The sequence below is a fragment of the Sebastes fasciatus genome, chromosome 16, assembly GCF_043250625.1.
Source record: "Sebastes fasciatus isolate fSebFas1 chromosome 16, fSebFas1.pri, whole genome shotgun sequence".
NCBI lineage: Eukaryota > Metazoa > Chordata > Actinopteri > Perciformes > Sebastidae > Sebastes > Sebastes fasciatus.
In genome coordinates this window covers 20,277,284-20,297,475 of record NC_133810.1, presented here as the reverse complement: position 1 = coordinate 20,297,475, position 20,192 = coordinate 20,277,284, and the positions used below count along the sequence as shown (strand labels likewise).

Here is a 20,192-nt window from a genome sequence, read left to right as displayed (position 1 = left end):
GGCAGTTGTGTTGTTTTTAGTTTTAGGTTTTTATTTTGATAAATTATTTAGTTTTTATATACAGTGTGAATAATAGTGTCTTCTATTCAATTTTTTACATTAGTGTTACATATATAAGTGTTCATTTAAAGACTTATAATTAGCCAAATCAACATTGTCATCATTTTTATTTAGGTTGTAATATAAAAAAACAAAACTGATTAGTCACTCTTGATAAAGGATATATATGTTGATTCATTTATTATTAATAAATCATTTACTATTGTTTTATAAATCTGTTATAAGGCATTAATAAGAACAACTTTTGTGTTGCCAGGTTGTTATCACAGGTTGTTATCACTGATAATGACACACATCAATTGTAACTCTTGGGTTGCCAGGTTGTTATCACAACCTGGCAACCCAAGAGTTACAATTGATGTGTGTCATTATCAGTAAATGATTTGTTAACTATTACTAAACCAATAGTTACAACTTATAAACCTTATGTAAGAGATGCCTGATGATTGTTTCAAGATTTTTAAAATTAAGTTGTATATACTGTAGGCTACAGGCTCATTCATTTTCATGTTATATTTGTTGCTCAGCATCTTAGTGCCCGTTTTGCTTCATTCAGTGCAACTCTGACAGCTTTAGGAGCCTCAAACTTCAAAACACCTCTCATGACTTTTACTCCTGATCAGTGCTGAAGTCAAATCAGACCACTTTTTATTTTCTATTTTTCAGTCTTATTTGTCAGTCGTCAAACTAAACAACAGGTGCACTGGTGTAATAATCACACTAAGATGTGGCCGCCCCTGCAGATGGCATCCCCACATCTTACAGTGTCATGTGTATGTGTGTGTGTGTGTGTGTGTGTGTGTGTGTGTGTGTGTGTGTGTGTGTGTGTGTGTGTGTGTGCGTGTGTGTGTGTGTGTGTGTTTGAATGAATGGACTAACTCTTGCCTCACTGTAACAGGTGCAGCTGTGTAATCACACTAAGCTGGGGCCAAACATGAAGCTATAGTATCAGACGTGTGGCTGTGTAATAAAATGGGGGGTGATGGTATACATATTACGTAATGACAAAAGTGATTGTAGCAGCATACGGACGTGTTTAGCTGCTCTGACATCTGCTGTGATTGCTTTTTTCACTCAGTTGCTGGTAAACCCTCCCTGCGCTTGTCGAGCAGTAATTTGCTGGTCATACTGTACATGTGTGTATGTGTTATTACTGAATGCGAGGCCACGCCATGTGTGGGATTGTCATGTTGAAGGACAGAGCAGTGGATTAGAGCTGCACAGGGAGCAGGAAGGGTATAACAACATGATCGCTGCCAAGTCCCAGCCTGCTGATGACTGTTGCTGTAGTGTGTCTGTCTTCTCCTGGCTGGTGCAGACTGTCAGTCTCTGCTGGGCGCCCCGGCAGGTTGATGCCAGTGATGTCACAGGCAATCAATGATATCTTTTCACAAGGCTGTCAATCGATTAAAATATTTAATTGCGATTAATCGCATGATTGTCCATAGTTAATCGCAATTAATCCCAAATGAATCGCATATTTTTAATCTGTTCTAAATGTACTTTAAAGGGAGATTTGTCAAGTATTTAATACTCTTATCAACATGGGAGTGAGCAAATATGATTGCTTTATGCAAATGTATGTATATATTTATTATTTTAAATCAATTAAAGTGGCAGTAGGCAGTATATTTTTGGCATCATTGGGCAAAAATTCCATAATAATCTTTCAGCATATTGTAATTCAAGTGTTCTGAGAGATAACTAGACTTCTGCTCCTCCTCATGGCTCTGTTTTCAGGCTTTAAAAAATCTAGCCTGTGACGGGAGACTTTGACCAATCACAGGTCATTTCGGAGAGAGCGTTGCTATTGGCTGTGCTCCGGTCATGTGACCGGAACTTGGCGTTCCTTAAACAGATTTTACAATGGTGGCCGCATCACAAACTTTCTCATTTCACAGCAAAACCGTGCACTACAAGATGATTCTGAAAACATTTGAGGCGAGAAATAGGCATTAACGTAACATTATATCGATAATATTTGATCAGCGCCGCCTAGTTTGACCGTTTAGTCGGAGTTCGCGAGTGATTGACAGCCGGCTCTCATAGACAGCAGATGGATAGCAGATCTCAGGTCAGTTCTGACTGCTTGTTTTCCACAGGTCTGTGAAATCTTGCAGATGCCGTTAGGAGCACCACAGAGGCACATTTTTTTCCAGGTTACCTGATTCATGTACTACTGTCACGATATTGCGATCGTTTTATAAAAATAACTTTTTTGAATCATATTTGCTCCAATATCGCCTACTTCAGCTTTAACAACACAAAACAATGACAAATATTGTCCAGAAACGCTCACAGGTACTGCATTTAGCATGCTAAAATCATTGCATGGCGACCTCAAGCCCAACAGGCAACAACAGCTGACAGTGTGCTGACTTGACTATGAATTGCCCCAAACTGAATGTGATTATCATAAAGTGGTCTGTATGTCTGTAAAGGGGAGCCTCGTGGGTACCCATAGAACCCATTTTCATTCACATATCTTGAGGTCAGAGGTCAAAGGACCCCTCTAAAAATTACTTTCCTCGCCAAAATTTAGCGCAAGTTTGGATTGTTATTTAACCTCCTTTGCGACAAGCTAGTATGACATGGTTGGTACCAATGGTTAGGTTAGGTACCTTAGGTTTTCTAGTTTCATATGATACCAGTATCTTCACTCTAGCTTTAAAATTGAGCCCGCTGCAACCTCTGAAATATCGATATATAATGCATTAAAGAAGTTAGTGGCATTAAAGCACGTTATTATCGCGTTATTAACTTTGACGGCCCTAGTTTTCACATTTAAGTTTCCACTGCAGACAGACACAGAAAAGGCCGACTGAGACTGACAGACTCATGAATTTTTTGCATAATCCACTATCCACAGCTGGAACACACAGACGCTACCCCACCGAAATAATCCAGCACAAGCACACAGCCCCATCTGTCCTCTTCCTCTTTGTGCACCTCCCTCTCGGAGTCAGCCCATTTGAAGTCTTTTTTTCCCCCCCTTCATTATCTCTCAATCAGTTGATCTTCCTCCACAGACTCTTTATTTCTCTCTCTCTCTTGGGTTTTTTATTCTCCTCTCATGTCCCAAAAGAGACGCAGCAGCAACAGTCATCATAATCCTGTGAGCTGCCCGTTGAACGCCGGCCAAGTGCACACTCCACGTTCCTGCAGTGCCACAGAGATTACACACACCCACACACAAACATGCACACGTATTCAATGCGTGTGCACACAGATCACAATCAAAAACAATGAGAGATTATAATCGATTTAGCAGGAAATAAGAGCAGTGTTTCTCCATTTCAATCAGGCAAAAAAATTGATGCGCACATAATTTGGCAAAGTGGATATCCAAAAGTCAGTTTCCATTGTTGGTAAAGTTGTTCTTTGCTGTCACAAAATAATAATAATTTGCTGTGTGAAATAACAGCCTAGTGAAAGGAACTGGCATACTGTACAGTCGTATCACAAACCAGTTGAACTTCTGTCTCTTTCAGGCTGCATGAAGTTATGCAACGCCAAGGTTTTCCTCCAAGTATTGTGTGTGTTTTTGTTAGAGATGCAACGATGCAACCTTTTAAGTCCCGAAACGGATACGGATACCTGGGCTTTGAGTATCTGCCCACATCGTGTACCGATCTGATACCAGTGTTTAATTAATAAACTGTATGCCTCACTGTGTTGAAGTGACTGGGATCATTCTTTTATGTGTAAGGCAACACCAGGCTGGACTTAAACATTGTTTTCTTAAATTTGTAAAAAAAAATGTAACAAAGAAATATTTGTTTTAAATGTTATTTATACAAATTGAATTTGCATTTATTATTAAAATAATAAATCGTACACCAGCAACTCTGTAAAAAATCTTCTAAATTAACAGAATTTTTATTTATTATTAAAATAATAAATCATACACCATCAACTTGGTAAAACAAATCTTCAAAATTAAACAGTAATTACAATTTAAGTGTAATCCTTTTTAATGCAGCAACAAATTGGTCAAAATTTAAACAGGAATTAAAATTCCAGTATATACTGTAATGTATATAGTATATTAACACAGAATAGAATTGAATAGATCAGCTCTATTGTCATCGATACCCAATCCAGCTATATCAGTTAGTATCTGCCCGATATCCGATCCGGTATCGGTGCATCCCTAGTTTGTGTGTGTGTGTCAGTTGGTCTTCCCTGTGCTTCAGGTTTCCCTACATTGTAAATCACAAGGCCAAAGACATAAACACAGTGTGTTATCTCCTATCAATCACAGATTTGAAGGCCTAAAGATTAAACGGTTAATCTGTCTTCTCTTCTTTCTCTCTCTGTGTTTTTTCATTTTCTCCTCTGTCGCATGAGGTCAGTTCTTTAGTATCTGTGGCCTGTGGTTTGCTGAAGATGGATGTTCAGTCTTGAATCATTTTAGTTTGATATGATGATCTTTATTAACAACACTGCTGCCGATAATTATGAGAGCCTCATGTTTTTAGTCTTAGACAGGTAATTGTAAATACCTGAAGTATTGATTGATGCTTCCTTTTCCAATTTTCTATTTCATTTGGCCAACCACTGGACTGTATCAATAAACTGATTGTAGATTTTGTTTTGTTTTTTACCCATCTTATGTGTGCAGCATTTTCAGATTTAGGTTTCCCTGTTTGAATTAAGAATAGGTTTTAAAAAGCCTTAATTCTGTCTAAATGAATTCTGTCGATTTATGGCTGCTGATAATGGGATAGTTTTGGATCTTGATGTGTTATGGTACATGTCCACAGGAGCTATTTCTATCGCGAGGGATCACCTTGCTTCCCAGCATTGGACACCTGATGGACTGCCACTAGATACAAAGCACTAGGCACCTGATTGGATGAACGCTTTCCCTCCTGCTGCTCCCAGCTTTCAAACCAGAACCAACATGGCGGCTCCTTTGGAAACCTTCTTCTCGTATATTATGAAAATAGTTCACCGAAATGTGTCTCTGATAACATTTAATGTGAGAAATAAGCCATGCAGTTGCTGAATCTGTCTCTATTTTAGATCGACGACATTTAGTTTAAAAGTATTTCAGGAGTTTCCAGAGGCGGCGAGTCCCATCAAACGCCCCTGAATTGCATAAAGTAGCCTAGACTTCAACTTTATGCAATTGAGGAGTGAGCGACGTGGCAGTCCGTCTCTCGAGTCGCGCCACCACGCTACCCGAATACATTGCACGGCTGCTTAGATAGACAATGAATGGGAATCGCAAACTTTCTGAAAACATTTAAGGCGAAAAAATACTGTAAGCATTACAATAACAGAATATTGATTCCTATTTGATCAGCGTTGCCCAGTTTGACCGGAGTTCACGACGGATTTACAGCTGTCTCCCCTGAATGAACAGCCAATAGGAACGCTCTCTCTCTGAAATGACCTGTGATTGGCCAAAGTCTCCTGTCACGGGCTAGTTTTTTTTAAAGCCTGAAAACAGAGCCATGAGGAGGTGCAGAAGTCTAGTTTTCTCTCAGAGTGTTAGGCGTGGCTTATTTAGTGAACCCAAGTGCAGAACACAGAGACTTGAGGCAGGTAATAGATGCAATGAAGAATTTATTTACAATACTTAATTATGAAGGTGAATCTCTTGGTCAGGGGAATGCAGGGGATTATCCACGAACTGGGCAGAGCAAAGCAGGTGAGTTTGCAGGCAGAGGGGGGAAGGAGAGCTGAGTCCAGAGATCCAGAGATGTGTGCTGAGGCAGGAGTGGAATGGAGGCAGCAGTTGGGCCGAGTGCTGCTAGGCAGAGGAAAACAGGTATGAGAAAATCATACAAAAGCAGGCAAGAGCTTTTCCGATAACAGGCCTGAACTAGACTGACTGTGGGAACAGAGTCTACGATCTGGCAGCGTCCTAATGTCTTTTCCGAACCACTTTTCCTTGACCTCGATGGAAAAAGTCATGAGGTCAAGGAAAGATGAGAAGGAGAATTCAGAAGGACTTAGGAAAAGACAACTGTGGTGTTCAGAGAATCCGACTGCACTAACACCATGTTCCGTAACTATGATGAACAGCAGCGGATGTTAGTGACGCGGGTCTGCCGTGGTGAAAATACAATGTTCTGAAGATGGACTACAAAAGGCGCTGCTTCCCCCGTGCATTGTTAAATAGGTTTTTCAGTGACAGGCTGCTTCACCCGCGGTGTGTGAAAGAGAGATACCTTAGGTCTTCCTGCTGCTGGAACACTTAACATCAACATATAATAAAGGATTATCTGTTCTATTGAGTTAATTGTTCAAGTTATGGAGAAGGTGTAGGATCATATACTTCGTCCAACTTCTTTTCGGACATGCAATACTTATTTATGTTGATTATTTGTTAATTGATTTTTTACTGCTCATTTTATTTGTTATTCTTGTTTTGTTTTTTACTTATGTATTTGTTACATGTTCGAAATAAATAATTATTAAAAATAAAATTAAACGAAATGGTTGTCACTATCCCCTCATATTCAACATGAATCCCAATAAGTGTATGAGCATATAAAAATAATATGCAAGAGAAGCATATCGTTTGTTATTATGAACGGTCGAATGGAGCACTTGAATTACAATATGCTGAAAGATTATAATGGAACTTTTGCTCAGTGATGCCAAAAAACATTTTGCCTACAGCAGGTTTAATGCCTGTAGAACTAACGACATTCCCATCAGCCTCAGCTGTACTTTGTGTTTAATGCTAATGAGCAAACTAATAGTGAACATAGTATACTTGCTTAACATCAGCATGTTAGCATTGTCATGGATAGCACGTAAGCATGGCAATGTTATCACCTCTATGCCTACAGTACAGCCTCATGGAGACGCTAGCTAGCTGTATATTTAGCTGTTATAGTTTTATACAGCTCTTGAGTCGTTTTAAAGGAACAGTGTGTAGGATTTGGCAGTATCTAGTGGTGAGGTTGCAGATTGCAACCAACTGAAACTTCTCCCATGTGCCAATCGTGTAGGAGAACTACAGTGGCTGATGCAAAAAACATGAATGGCCGTTTTTAGAGTCAGTGTTTGGTTTGTCCGTTCTGGGCTACTGTAGTAACATGGCGGCCGGCTCTGTGAAGAGGACCCGTTCCCTATGTAGATATAAACGGCTCATTCTAAGATAACTAAAACACAACGACTCCTATATTCAGGTGATTATACACTAAAGAAAACATACTTATTAATATTATATTCCATTTCTGCCAATAGATCCCACTTATTGTTACACACTGATCCTTTAAGGTGCCATTTAGGTTGTTTCTAGGATGAAATATTTATTATTATTGTATCAGTGGCCAGAACACTCTTTAAAAAACAGATTTTCTTAATCTCAAGCAGGCTTTCCTAAAAAAGTATCATGTCTACATGTATTTTTATTGGTGTATGGCCAAATCTGTAAACTCTTTACCAAAAAGCCTACAGGAACACCTGCCACTGTCTCTCAGCTGAACTCTCACACATACGAGAAACGGTTAAAAATGTCTCGTCCCATAATGACAATGATGAAGAAAGATGCAGGATAACCACTCAGGATATGAACTAAAAGCTCAGCACCACGCTGTGATGCTCATGCTGTTTTTGCATGTGGCACATTCAAGTGTGGAACAATATTGCTATTGTTTTGTTACGTTCCCATGGTCGTCTCCTGCCAGTGTGCTGCTCTTTATAGTTTATTGTCACGAGGCCTGGTGAGGTCATTTCCCATAGTCTAAACAATAGAAGAATGGACACAGCAAAAAAGAGGAAGGTGGGAGAGATGTGGGGCCGGCAAGATATGAAAGTGTGTGTGTGTGTGTGTGTGTTTATGTCAAAGAGGTTGTCTCTGTCAGTTCTGCCCTCACCTAAAGCCCCTAATCAGCTCAGCAACGAAGCTCAGTAGGGGGGGCTCTCAGTGGGATATGTATGTGTGTGTGTGTGTGTGTGTGTGTGTGAAGAATAGTGTTCAGATAAAGAAATCAGACACAAGTGAAAGGTATTTTATCTCCCTGATATAAAACAGGACTGGTAGAAATTACAAACTGACTTGTTAATGTGTTTTTTCTGTTTACTGAGCAAGTTTTAATGTTTCTTCATATTAACTACGGATAGAAGGTCGATGAGGGGCCGTTAATGCACCACAGACGTTCTTCCAGAGAACATCCTTCAAAGGAATAATTTGGGGAAATACAATTATTTGCTTTCTTGCTGAGAGTTATATGAGAGGATTGATAGCACACTCACAGTGTGAAAAGTGTTTGGTTTGTTTGTTCTGGGCTACTGTAGAAACATGGCGATGCAACATGGTGGACTCCGTGAAGAGGACCCGCTCCCTATGTAGATACTGTATAAACGGCTCATTCTAAGATAACAAAAACACAACGATTTAGTGATTATACACTAAAGAAAACATACTACATATATACACACATATACCACACATATTATTGAATCTTCACAATATTTCCGCAAAAACATTGTGTAATTGTGATCTGTCCATATGTAAAGCAGCAAATGATGCAGATGCACTTTAATATCCTAAATGCTGTAATCTACTCCCACCGCTGGCCTTCTTCCCTTCCAATGAAACCACACAAACACATACAATGGTTTATGAAAGTGAACTCCTGCTCTAATACAAAACTTTTAAACTTATTAATATGACAAAACATGTGGCTCAGATTGTACTTGACATCATGTGATGATGTTGGTCGTATTTTTGATGATTGATGTCAGCAGTGCAGATGGGTCCTAAGAGATCCATCTGCATTTCTAAGCTTTTGCATGCATGTTTGCATGCATAGAATATGCACATATGTACCATAGAGTATACCAAATATGATTTAGCATATTAAATGCTTTTTCTGCAGATTTATATTATAAGTGGAGCCCAAACAAATATATTAAAGTGGGGAATTAATGCACTCTCTAATCATCATGATCTAATTGAGGCTTTGTTTTATCTTTCAGGTGATGGCACTAACATGCTGTACCCTTTCTCTGCAAATTTGCACATTGTGTGTCTCAAAAATCAATTAAAAATAAATCCCATAATTCAGTCTGCTGTCAATTGGATTTTAATTATTGTGATTTTGAATAAGATGCTGATTTTATAGCTCAATGTAACCTATGAAACCAGCAAAATCATCAGCATTATCTTTCAAATTTAGAAGGTGTCAACAAAGCAAACTTTTTGCAGTTTTAAGAGCGCAGAGTGACATTCAAGCTCCACAGAATAAAGTAAAAGTATTGTTTATAGCGTTCGGTTTACTGTTGTCAGAACTAAACTTTAAGGCAGCTTCAAGTAAAACAGTAAAATAACTTTAATTCATTGTAATTTAAGTACAGTCTTGTGAGAAAATTTATGTTTTCTGCTAGTGTTTGACCTCTCCTGGTTTATGAGAAGGTGAATTATATGAATCCATCTGCTTTCTCAGTGTTTAGAGAGATTTGAGAATTTGTAAAGATCTCGATTCTTCTCGATTTCCCCATTTTAGAGCTGATTGGCTTCCTGTTCTCACACAGGCTCAGTCTGTGGTTGACCTTTATTGGACTCATTGTTATAGGATTTTCTTATGTCATTCGGAATCATGATGCCATTCTAACATTAGGTCTGAAGACTCCTTCTGCACTCCCTAGCAGGTCATGGTCTACAGATCTAAGTGAACTTGTTGCTCTCTCTAACATAAAGAAGTGTGTAAAACTACAGAGAATTACTGTTGTAACTGTAATGTCGGTCTGTTCTCAACTTATTTTTGTGCATATTTCTTCTATCTGTCTCTCTCACCCTGTGGGCCCACCACCTGCAGGGCTAGACATCAGGGTCGGGTGCAGTGTGAGCCGGGCGGCAGGCGAGGTCGGGGATTTAGGCATTCTGATCCCGGCATCGCAGACTGGCTCTTGGAAGGGAAGGAACCGGAGCTGGTGCGGGAGGTGGAGCGGTACCAACTAAATATAGTTGGGCTCACCTCCACGCATAACTCTGGTTCTGGAACCAAACTCCTGGAGAGGGGCTGGACTCTCACCTTTTCCGGAGTTGCCCAGGGTGAGAGGCGCCGGGCGGGTGTGGGGATACTCACGAGCCCCCGGCTAAGCGCCGCTGTATTGGAGTTCTCCCCGGAGAACGAGAGGGTCTCTGACTGTCGTTTGTGCTTATGCACCAAACGGCAGCTCGGAGTGCCCGGCTTTCTTGGAGTCTCTGGCTTGCGTCCTTGAAAGGGCGCCGGCTGGGGACTCTATAGTTCTCCATGGGGACTTCAACAATCACGTGGGCGACGATGGAGAAACCTGGAGGGGGGTGATTGGGAGGATCGGCCTGCCTGATCTGAAACCGAGTGGTGTTTTTTGTTTTGTTTTTGGACTTTTGTGCTAGTCATGGGAGGATGATGGACAGACCTGGTAAACCCAAACACGTAGTGAGGGTGAACTGGATCATCTGGCGGCGGCCCCTCTTCGCGAGGTCTTCAACTCCCACCTACAGAAGAACTTTTCGCACATCCCGAGGGACGCTGGGGACATGGAATCAAAGTGGGCCATGGAAAAAGCCTCCATTGTGGAAGCGGCTGCTAGGAGTTGTGGCCCGAAGGTCGTCGGTGCCTGTCGTGGCAGCAACCTAAGAACCCGTTGGTGGACACCAGCTGACAGGTACCGGTTGGCCAGAAGGGCTGCAGCTTCGGCGGTCGCCAAAGCAAAAACCTGGGTGTGGGAGGAGTTTGGGGAGACTATGAAGAAGGACTTTCGGTTGGCCTAAAGGAAGTTCTGGAAACCGTTAGACGACTCAGAAAGGGAAAGCAGGGCTTGGCTTAGGCGTTCAGCAGGGGAGGAGAACTGCTGATCCGGACTGGGGATATTGTCGAGCAGTGGAAAGAGGAACTCCTAAACCCGACCAACAAGTCCTCCGTAGAGGAGGCAGAGTTTGAAGACTCGGGGGAAGGCTTGTCCATATCCTTGGCAGAGGTCGCTGAGGTAGTCAAAAAGCTCCTCAGTGGCAAGGCGCCAGGGGTGGATGAGATTCACCCTGAGATGCTGAAGGCTCTGGACATTGTTCGGACTGTCTTGGCTGACACATCTTGTCAGTGTCGCGTGGAGGTCGGGGACAGTGCCTGTGGGTGGTGGTTCCCATTTTTAAAAAGGGGGACCGGAGGGTGTGCTCCTATTATCGGGGTATCACAATGCTCAGCCTCCCCGGGAAAGTTTATTCTAGGGTGCTGGAAAGAAGGCTCCGCCCGATTGTCGAACCTCAGATCCAGGAGGAGCAATGTGGATTCCATCCTGGTTGTGAAACAGTGGACCAGCTCTTTACCCTCGCGGGGCTGTTGGAGGGGGCATGGGAGTTTGCCCATCCAGTCTACATGTGTTTAGTGGACTTGGAGAAGGCTTCTGACCGGGTCCCCCTGGGAGACCTGTGGTGGGTACTGCGGGAATATGGGGTACCGGGGTCGCTGTTACGAGCCATCCGGTCCTTGTATAACCATAGTGAGAGCTGTGTCCGTATACTCGGCACAATGTCAAACAGGTTTCCAGTGGGTGTTGGCCTCCGCCAGGGTTGTCCCTTGTCACCAATCCTGTTCATGATTTTCATGGACAGGACCTCAAGGCGCAGCCGGGGGGAGGAGAGTGTCCGGCTCGGGGACCTCAGAATTGCGTCTCTGCTCTTTGCATATGTGTGGTTCTGTTGGCTTCATCAGACCGGGACCTTAAGCATGCACTGGGGCGGTTTGCAGCCGAGTGTGAAGCGGTCGGGATGAGAGTCAGTACCTCCAAGTCTGAGGCCATGGTTCTCTGCAGGAAACCTGTGGATTGCTCCCTCCGATTGGGGAGTGAGTCTTTGCACCAAGTGAGGGAGTTTAAGTATCTAGGGATCGGGGAGCGGGAGATGGACAGGCGGTTTGGTGCAGCGTCTACAGTTATGTGGGTGCTGTACCGGACTGTTGTGGTGAAAAGGGAGCTGAGCCAGAAGGTAAAGCTCTCGATTTACCAGTCCATCTACGTTCCAACCCTCACCTAAAGTCATGAGCTTTGGGTAATGACCAAAAGAATGAGATTGCAGATACAAGCGGCCAAAATGAGCTTCCGCCGTAGGGTGGCTGAGCTCAGCCTTAGAGATTGGGTGAGGTGCTCAGACATCCGGAGGGAGCTCGGAGTAGAGCCGCTGCTCCTTCGCGTCGATTGGGGCCAGCTGAGGTTGTCAGGCATCTGATCAGGATGCCTCCTAGACGCCTCCCTTTGGAGGTTTTCCAGGCACGTCCAAGTGGTAAGAGGCCGCGGGGTAGATCCAGGACACGCTGGAGAGATTACATATATTTGTCTAGCCTGGGAACGCCTCGGGGTCCCCCAGGAAGAGCTGGAAAACATTGCTGGGGAGAGAGAGACACAGTGGGTATTGAATAGGTATTCATGGAGGACTGTATAGGTGTTGGTTGCAGGTAGGGATGTAGCCTTGGTGTGTCGGTAAGAACACTCAGGACGCTCTTATAGGGTTGATTCCTCCTTTTACTGAATAGTCTTTCACATAACAGCACAGTATTCCTTACACAGGCTTACAGGTTTCCATTTGAACATGGTGTGATCTTGAATGGGTGTGGTCTATAACAAGAACATAAGAAAATGCCACATTATAATTAGCATTAGATTAACCAGTTATATTTGACTTAAATTGCTTATTATTATTACTACAACATTAAATCAGGTACAGATATATAAAGGAAAAATTCTACTGACTGCTGCTTTAAGTTGCAGTATAAACAGGCTTACATGTCATTTAAACATATATAACAGAATGCCAACATTATTTACATCAAGTAGTATACCAGAAAAGAGTAGCTAACGGCATTAGCATGAACAAACATTAGCATGAACAGATTAGCTCAGCATCTGTAAAACAGCCCCAAACACATAAACCCAAAGTCTCATTCAAAGTCCTGTTCAGTGGGAAATAGCGGCGTTTACTCACTTTTCATCAGAGACGCACACAAATCACACCACAGTTGCAGTAAAGTCCACTTTTTACACTCTCTGTTCGACGCGCTTCTCGCTCTGCCCTTCGCTCTCTCTCTTAATTACTGCGTGCGCAACTCCATGTGCTCAATAGCGCAGCTTCTCATTCTGCCACACGAGGGCGCTGTTACAACAGTCAATAGCCTTTCCAACAGTGGGAGAAAACGACATGTAGCGTTGGCAAACCTTCCCATCTAATGCTATGGATTAAAAGTTTATTTCAACCATATTGTTGGGACAGTGGAAGAGGCCAGTGAAAAGACAAGACGGTTTTGGTGAGTTTTAGTTTGTTTCTGTTGGGTTTGAATGACGATATGTTCCGCTGCTCGAACAGTTGATCTACCTGCTGAAATTACGTTGGGCGCGGCATCGCTTGCGCGCGCACACACGCACACGCACACGCAAAAGCACACACAGCTACCTACCTACCTGTGCTGACAGAAGAGTGCCGAACTGAACGTGCCACACACGTTTTACCGGCAGTAACGTTACTACCTGGCAGCGCCTGCGACGGTTAAAACGGAAAATATAGGCTATAATAACACGGGACGAATAGTCGCATAAACTATTCGATTTTTTATAATTTAACAACTATTTGAAAAATCGAAAAATCATAGTCATCCCTATTATATACTGTACTGAAATTTTAATTCCTGTTTTGACCAATTTGTTGCTGCATTAAAAAGGTTTACACCTGAATTGTAATTCCTGTTCATTTTGAAGATTTTTTGCCACGGTATTGGTGTACTATTTATTATTTTAATAATAAATAACAATTCACTAAATTCATATCTATCTATTTATTTGTTACATTTTGTTTTACAAAGATAAGAACGCAATTTGTAAGTCAAGCCTGATGTTTCACATGACACAATGATCCCAGTCATTTCCACACAGTGAGACATACAGCTAATTAATTAAACACTGGTATTGGATCAGTACTTGGTATCAGCTGATATCCAAAGCCCAGGTATAGCTATCGGTATCGGGACTGAAAACGTTGGATCGATACATCCCTAGTAGAAGGTACACAGAGAACAGGATTGGACCCAGAATTAACCCCTCACCACACATTAAGCTTTGTCTAAGCCTATCAGGAGAGTGACTATTGGTTGTATAGACAGTTCTCATGGCTAGTGAATGGGGAAACATGCTGTAGGTTGATGGTGTTGTCCCGGCTTTTTACAAGACATCCAAATTAAATGACAAACAATCGTCAAAGTACTCCGATGACTGCATCAAAATTGATGCAGAAGAAGAACCAGAGATGTCGTCTTTTTTTATTCCACGCATTCCTCCTCCTTTTCAAAACCTGTTGCCTACATTACCCACAATGCAACCCAGCCGCCAACAGTTGGTCACTTAAACGTAAACATATGCCGTTTTGGGGCATTTCTTTCTTAGGAGTGCCGTCTCAAAACTGTTCAACTACACATTAGGCCTCAGCCAAACTGGGAATGTCAGGAGTGCGTGGCGGCTGTGTTACCTGTTGTTTTTTACTTCGGCGTCCGTGTTAACAGGTTAGAGCAGCCACACTGCCCACGTGATACGCGGCTCGGCTGCATGTCAGCTGCGTCAAATCTCTTCCAGAGATTCGAGGTCTCGCCCATCTTTGACCCGAGCCACGCGACGCGGCCGGCTCAGCCACGCTTAGCAGCCGGCCACGCTTAGCAGCCGGCTACGCTGCGCTGTTTATGCGGGTGGTCAGGCTGGGGCCTTACACTGCATGAGGAAAAGTCGTGTTACATGTAACTCTCAGCCTACTTCAAATATTCCTGCAATATCCAAAGGGAAAAGAGAACAAGAAAAACAATAGACATATTGTGTCTATTAATTAATTATGGCCAGATTATACTACAGGAAAACATGACAGTTACAGATTTAAAACGTCAGAAGAAAAGGAGCACTGACCTCTGCTTGATTTCAGTGAAATACATTTCAACAAACCTCTAAAAAATTACCACAAAAACACTTTCAGTATGTAAAAAAACCATCATACATATGTTATATAAATACATTATTTATTTGCTACTGGTATACTTTCTGATAATAAAGCTCCTACATAGCTCTGTCAGAAATATTAGGTTGCCAAAATCCTGTTTATGGGTTAAATCATTACTTCCTGGTTAACGAGAGGACATTGTCAGAGAGATGAACTGCTTTAGTTTTGATGCTGTCAGCCTGGGGTGTTTTTGATCGGACGACAACTGATGGGCCGATCAATGTTCCTCCATTAATAACATGGAAATATTGGATTACATGATGAACCATGAACTATGTCACCACATAGTATCTGTTTATTTAAAGATAAAATATGTCAAACATGGAACTGCCCCCTGGCTATTGGTTACATGCACACAGTCTAATTCAGCATTGTATTCATGTAGTAACATTTCCAGTCGTTTGGTTTGTGGAATTGCATGTTTGAGAAAGTAAAAGTAAAAGTGACCAGCTGATGAAAAGTTTGTATTTTTTATGACCCAAGGTTTCCCTAATGACATATATTGAGTGGTCAACATGTTTGCTGCTTTGTCACTCACATATTACTTATATTTGCAACCCTGTGTCTTTCACTTCCTGTTGGGAGACTCTGTATAGATGCCTTCTTTGGGGTGACATTACAGTCTTATCAAAAAAGAAAGCGAAATAGATCTTGGGAGGAAAAAAGAGCTCACGTGTTCATCTTATTTGTAAAGTAAATTTGTATGTTGGTTATATGTTGCAAAGCTTTTATTTTTGGTATTGTGACTCAGTATTTACCAGGTTTCAAGTAAAAGTTTCAAGTTCAGTTTTGAAATATATTATAAAAAGTGATATTTTTTCCTCTATAAATAAAAAACAACACATAAACTAATCAAAATTGATTGCATTTCAAATATACATCAATCAGCCATAACATTAAGACTACTGACACCTGAAGTGAATAACATTGATTAACTCGTTACAATGGCATCTGGCAGTGGGTGGGATATATTAGACAGCAAGTGAACATTTTGAACTTTGAACTTTGTGTTGGAAGCAGAAAAATGTGCAAGCGTAAGGATGTGAGCAACTTTGACAAGGGCCAAATTGTGATGGCTAAACGACTGGGTCAGAATACTGTATCTCCAAAACTGCAGCTCTTGTGGGATGTTCCCGGTCTGCAGTGGTAAGGACCTACCAAAAGTTGTCCAAGGAAGGAAAACCGGTGAACCGGCGACAGGGTCAGACCCAAGGCTCATTGATGCACGTGGGGAGCGAAGGCTGGCCCGTGTTGTCCGATCCAATAGAAGAGCTACTGTAGCTCAAATTGCTGAAAAGGTTAATGCTGGTTCTGATAGAAAGGTGTCAGAACACACAGTGCATCGCAGTTTGTTGCGTATGGGGCTGCGTAGCCGCTGACAGGTCAGGGTGTCCATGCTGACCTAATGTTATGGCTGATCGGTGTATATGGTGAGAATTAGGGCTGTCAATCGATTAAAATATTCAATCACGATTAATCGCATGATTGTCCATAGTTAATCGCAATTAATACCGCAAATTAAATCACATTTTTATCTGTTCAAAATGTACCCTAAAGGGAGGTTTGTCAAGTATTTAATACTCTTATCAACATGGGAGTGGATAAATATGCTTGCTTTATGCAAATGTATGTATATATTTAATATATAAATCAGTATATATAAATCAACTAACAGCACAAAACAATAACAAATATTGTCCAGAAACCCTCACAGGTACTGCCTTTAGCATAAAAAATATGCTCAAATCATAACATGGCAAACTCAAGTCCAACAGGCAACAACAGCTGACTTGCCTCAAACTACATGTGATTATCATAAAGTGGGCATGTCTGTAAAGGGGAGACTCGTAGGTACTAGAACCCATTTTCATTCACATATCTTGAGATCAGAGGTCATAGGACCCCTTTGAATATGGCCATGACAGTTTTTCCACGCCAAAATTCATTTATTTTATTTATTTAGCCTCATTCGCAACAATCTAGTATGACACACTAATGGATTCCTTAGACTAACTATAAAAATATGAGGATTTATATTTAAATCATAGATGACTGAGGTACAATGATGGATATTTAGCATGAAAGGTTAGCGTGTGTGTGTGTGTGCGTGTGTGTGTGTGTGTGTACTGTGCAACCATGTATGTATGAGAATGAGAGCGGCCATTGTTCTAAGCGGTTTAGTTCAGTGTACCATCGTTGCTCTTCATCCTGCATCATGAATAACAGTAAATGCATTCTTTATGAACCCTCCAGATTAAACATGATGTTACTTACAGTATATCTGACAAACACAAGTAAAGTGGGTGTACATGCTGTGGATTTGTTAAAGGGGATCAGTAAGTCAGTAGGAACAGTAACCAAACAAATCGTGCTTATTTATACCTCACTCTAATCCGCAACCTTTGACCTCAGCTCACCTCTCACGCTGCTGAAATGCATCACTTCTGACAGCTCAGCTCACTTTATCAGCTCAACATGCTGTGATGACTGTGAACAGCTTAGAGGATGCCAGTCTGACGCTGCCAACATGTGTGTATTTGTGTGTGCGTAAGCATATGTGAAAGCATTTTTTTTTACCTCTTGTATTTGTCTCCAGGAATAAATGGCCAGACTGTGGAAATGGATGATGGGAAGTGGGGCTATGTCGGCTCAAAGTTGGATCTCCGCTGTCGGTTCATCAACAGCTCCCCGCCTGTCAAAATCTCCCAGGTATTCAGTCGTCCACCTGTGGATTACACCCACGTTTATCCAGATTAAAACATGAAATACAAATAATATAATTTATAGCCAGGACACATTTAGCAGCTAAAGAGACAAATATTTCCCTCAGGAGTTAAAAACAGAGCTAAAACAGAGTGAATATAGGACTTACATTCATCAGGTGGCAAATAGCATGACTCCAAATAATAATGTTGCTCCATAACTGCTGGACGTGTAAATCAGCAACTATTTGCAACGGTTTTACAGTGATCATCTTATTTCATTGCATGAAAACATGTTCTGCCTTAAGCTGGGGACACACCAACCCGACATCAAAGGACTAGCGGCGACGAAGGCCGCCCGTTGAGTCGGCTCACGTTGCCTTTGTCTTGGCCAAAAAGTTGCACTCGAACACATCACAAAGAGGACAGACAACGGCCAGTTAGCACGGACGTTCTGCACCTGCCTGAGAGGAAATAACTCTCCACACCAGCAGGTCGCGATAGTCTATATTTGTCATTCAAAATCAGAAACCGCTAGACCAAGGACTGCAGATATACAAGTCCTTGTCATGATATGTACATGAAATGAAGCAGCTTTTGCCGACCATTTTCACACCACTGTCACTCACCACTTAGCTTCATTCCAGATGGCCATGTTGTTGTGTAAATATCCATGTATTGGAATGATCAGATGAGATGAAGATGAAAAATGAGAAGAGCCTTCTGTGTGTGTCTGCTTGACTTTACTCCTTTACTTCTTTCCTCACATCTATTTCTCTTCTCATGCACTGATTCGTTTAAGCTGAACAGCCAATCAGAGTGATTTCTCTCACCAACGGGTGCCGCCGCAGATTCAACATGCGGAACCGGACAAAAAAACTCTGACACTGGCAGACTAGAGCCGAAGGTGCGGGACACACCAAAAAACTAGGCCGATGAACGCTCACCGACTGCCCCAAAACTGTCCGACGGCCGACAGCTTGGTGTGTCAGGGCCTTTAAAGGGATAGTTTGGGTGTTTTGAAGTGGGGTTGTATGAGGTACTTATTCACAGTAGGTGTATTACCTACAGTAGATGATGGTCGGCAAGCCGCCAGCTTGGAGAAACAGAGAGGAGCACTGACACCAGCAGAGCAAAGCAAATACAGTGCTGTGGTCAGGGACAGCAGAAAAATGTAATTTAGCCAAAAAAAAATCTATTTCCGTTTAAGTGGTATATTAAGAATATTTTCATCGCTTTATCTTGCTATCAGGCAGCCCTTTCCTTCTCCTTTCCGACAGGGAACTGAACTGAAAGTGAAACTTAGCTCTTTCCAAAGCCAGCAGATATGTTTTATTTTCAGTTCAGTTCACCGTCGGAAAATTTTCTAAACATAGCGTACATTTATATGGATATACATTTTTTTAGGTGGGCCTTTCTTTTAGGTGGCTAAATTGCGTTTTTCTGCCCCGTCCACAGCACTGTATTGCTTTGCTCTGGTGTTGGTACCCTTGTTTCTGTTTCTCGATATAGGGACGTGCCGACCGTCATCTACTGTAGGTAATGTAGGTAACCTACTATGGATAAGTACTTCATATAACCCCACTTCAAAACATCCGAACTATCCCTTTAACCTGATATCTACATAACCTAGTTATCAGCCAGTCTCTAAACAGAGGCCACATTCAAAAGCATTTGGCGTGTCATAGGAAAGGAAATCAGACGTGAGATTTCACATGCACTGCAGATTCTTGCTAATTTAGAGAACACATTTTTCGGACCAGCAGTTTTGCCTGTTTTAGCCGATTAATTATAAATTAATTATATATTTTATATTTCCAAAGACCATCCAGGGAGCCATATGCATTTCAGTAAGGTATTAAAATCAAGAAAAGTTTGTGAGCTGATTTTCATCCCATAATGCAATGAAGGAAAACCACCGGCTGCCTGTCTATGTGGTAGGAAATCAATCTAAAACCTTGTGGTTTGCCTTTGAAAATGACCACTGATAAATGTAAAATACAAATATGAAATGATAATGGGCTAAGACCACTGTCTACTCATACATAATATAACTGTTTCAGATGTCTGTGGTTTATATCAGAGCTCTTATTCACTTCACCTCATCAATGACTTCTTCCATTCCTTCCATCCTTCTTTCTCAAGGTAACATGGCAGAAACTGGTGAATGGCACGAAGCAGAACGTGGCGATCGCCAATCCCTCCCTGGGCGTTTCTGTGGCCCCGCCCTACAGGGACCGCGTCACCTTCAAGAACGCAGCAGTGAGGCGGCGAACTCCGACCCTGGAAGACACCACCATCACCTTCTCCTCGCTCCGCCTCTCTGACGAGTCATACTACATCTGTGAATACACCACGTTCCCTGCAGGGAACAGAGAAAACACTGTGAACCTCACTGTCTACGGTAAGACAGATTTGTGATGATGTGATCCTCGAGTGAAATACAGGGGGATTGT

At 42.0% G+C, this 20,192-nt stretch overlaps 1 protein-coding gene and 1 long non-coding RNA gene across 2 annotated transcripts in view; one reads left to right on the top strand and one right to left on the bottom strand.

Moving 5' to 3' along the window:
• Positions 1-20,192, top strand: part of nectin1a (nectin cell adhesion molecule 1a) — a 46,184-nt gene that overhangs the window by 759 nt on the left and 25,233 nt on the right. The window contains exons 2-3 of the mRNA XM_074611034.1: positions 17,631-17,743; positions 19,882-20,140. Coding sequence (XP_074467135.1) covers positions 17,631-17,743; positions 19,882-20,140 — 372 coding nt within the window. The remainder of the gene's footprint in view (positions 1-17,630; positions 17,744-19,881; positions 20,141-20,192) is intronic.
• On the bottom strand, positions 5,406-19,958 carry LOC141752824 (uncharacterized). Its single transcript, XR_012590344.1, has 4 exons — positions 19,838-19,958; positions 17,612-17,759; positions 14,519-14,754; positions 5,406-5,818 (listed from the first exon to the last, which is right to left on the bottom strand). It is a non-coding gene; the product is annotated as an uncharacterized LOC141752824 (long non-coding RNA).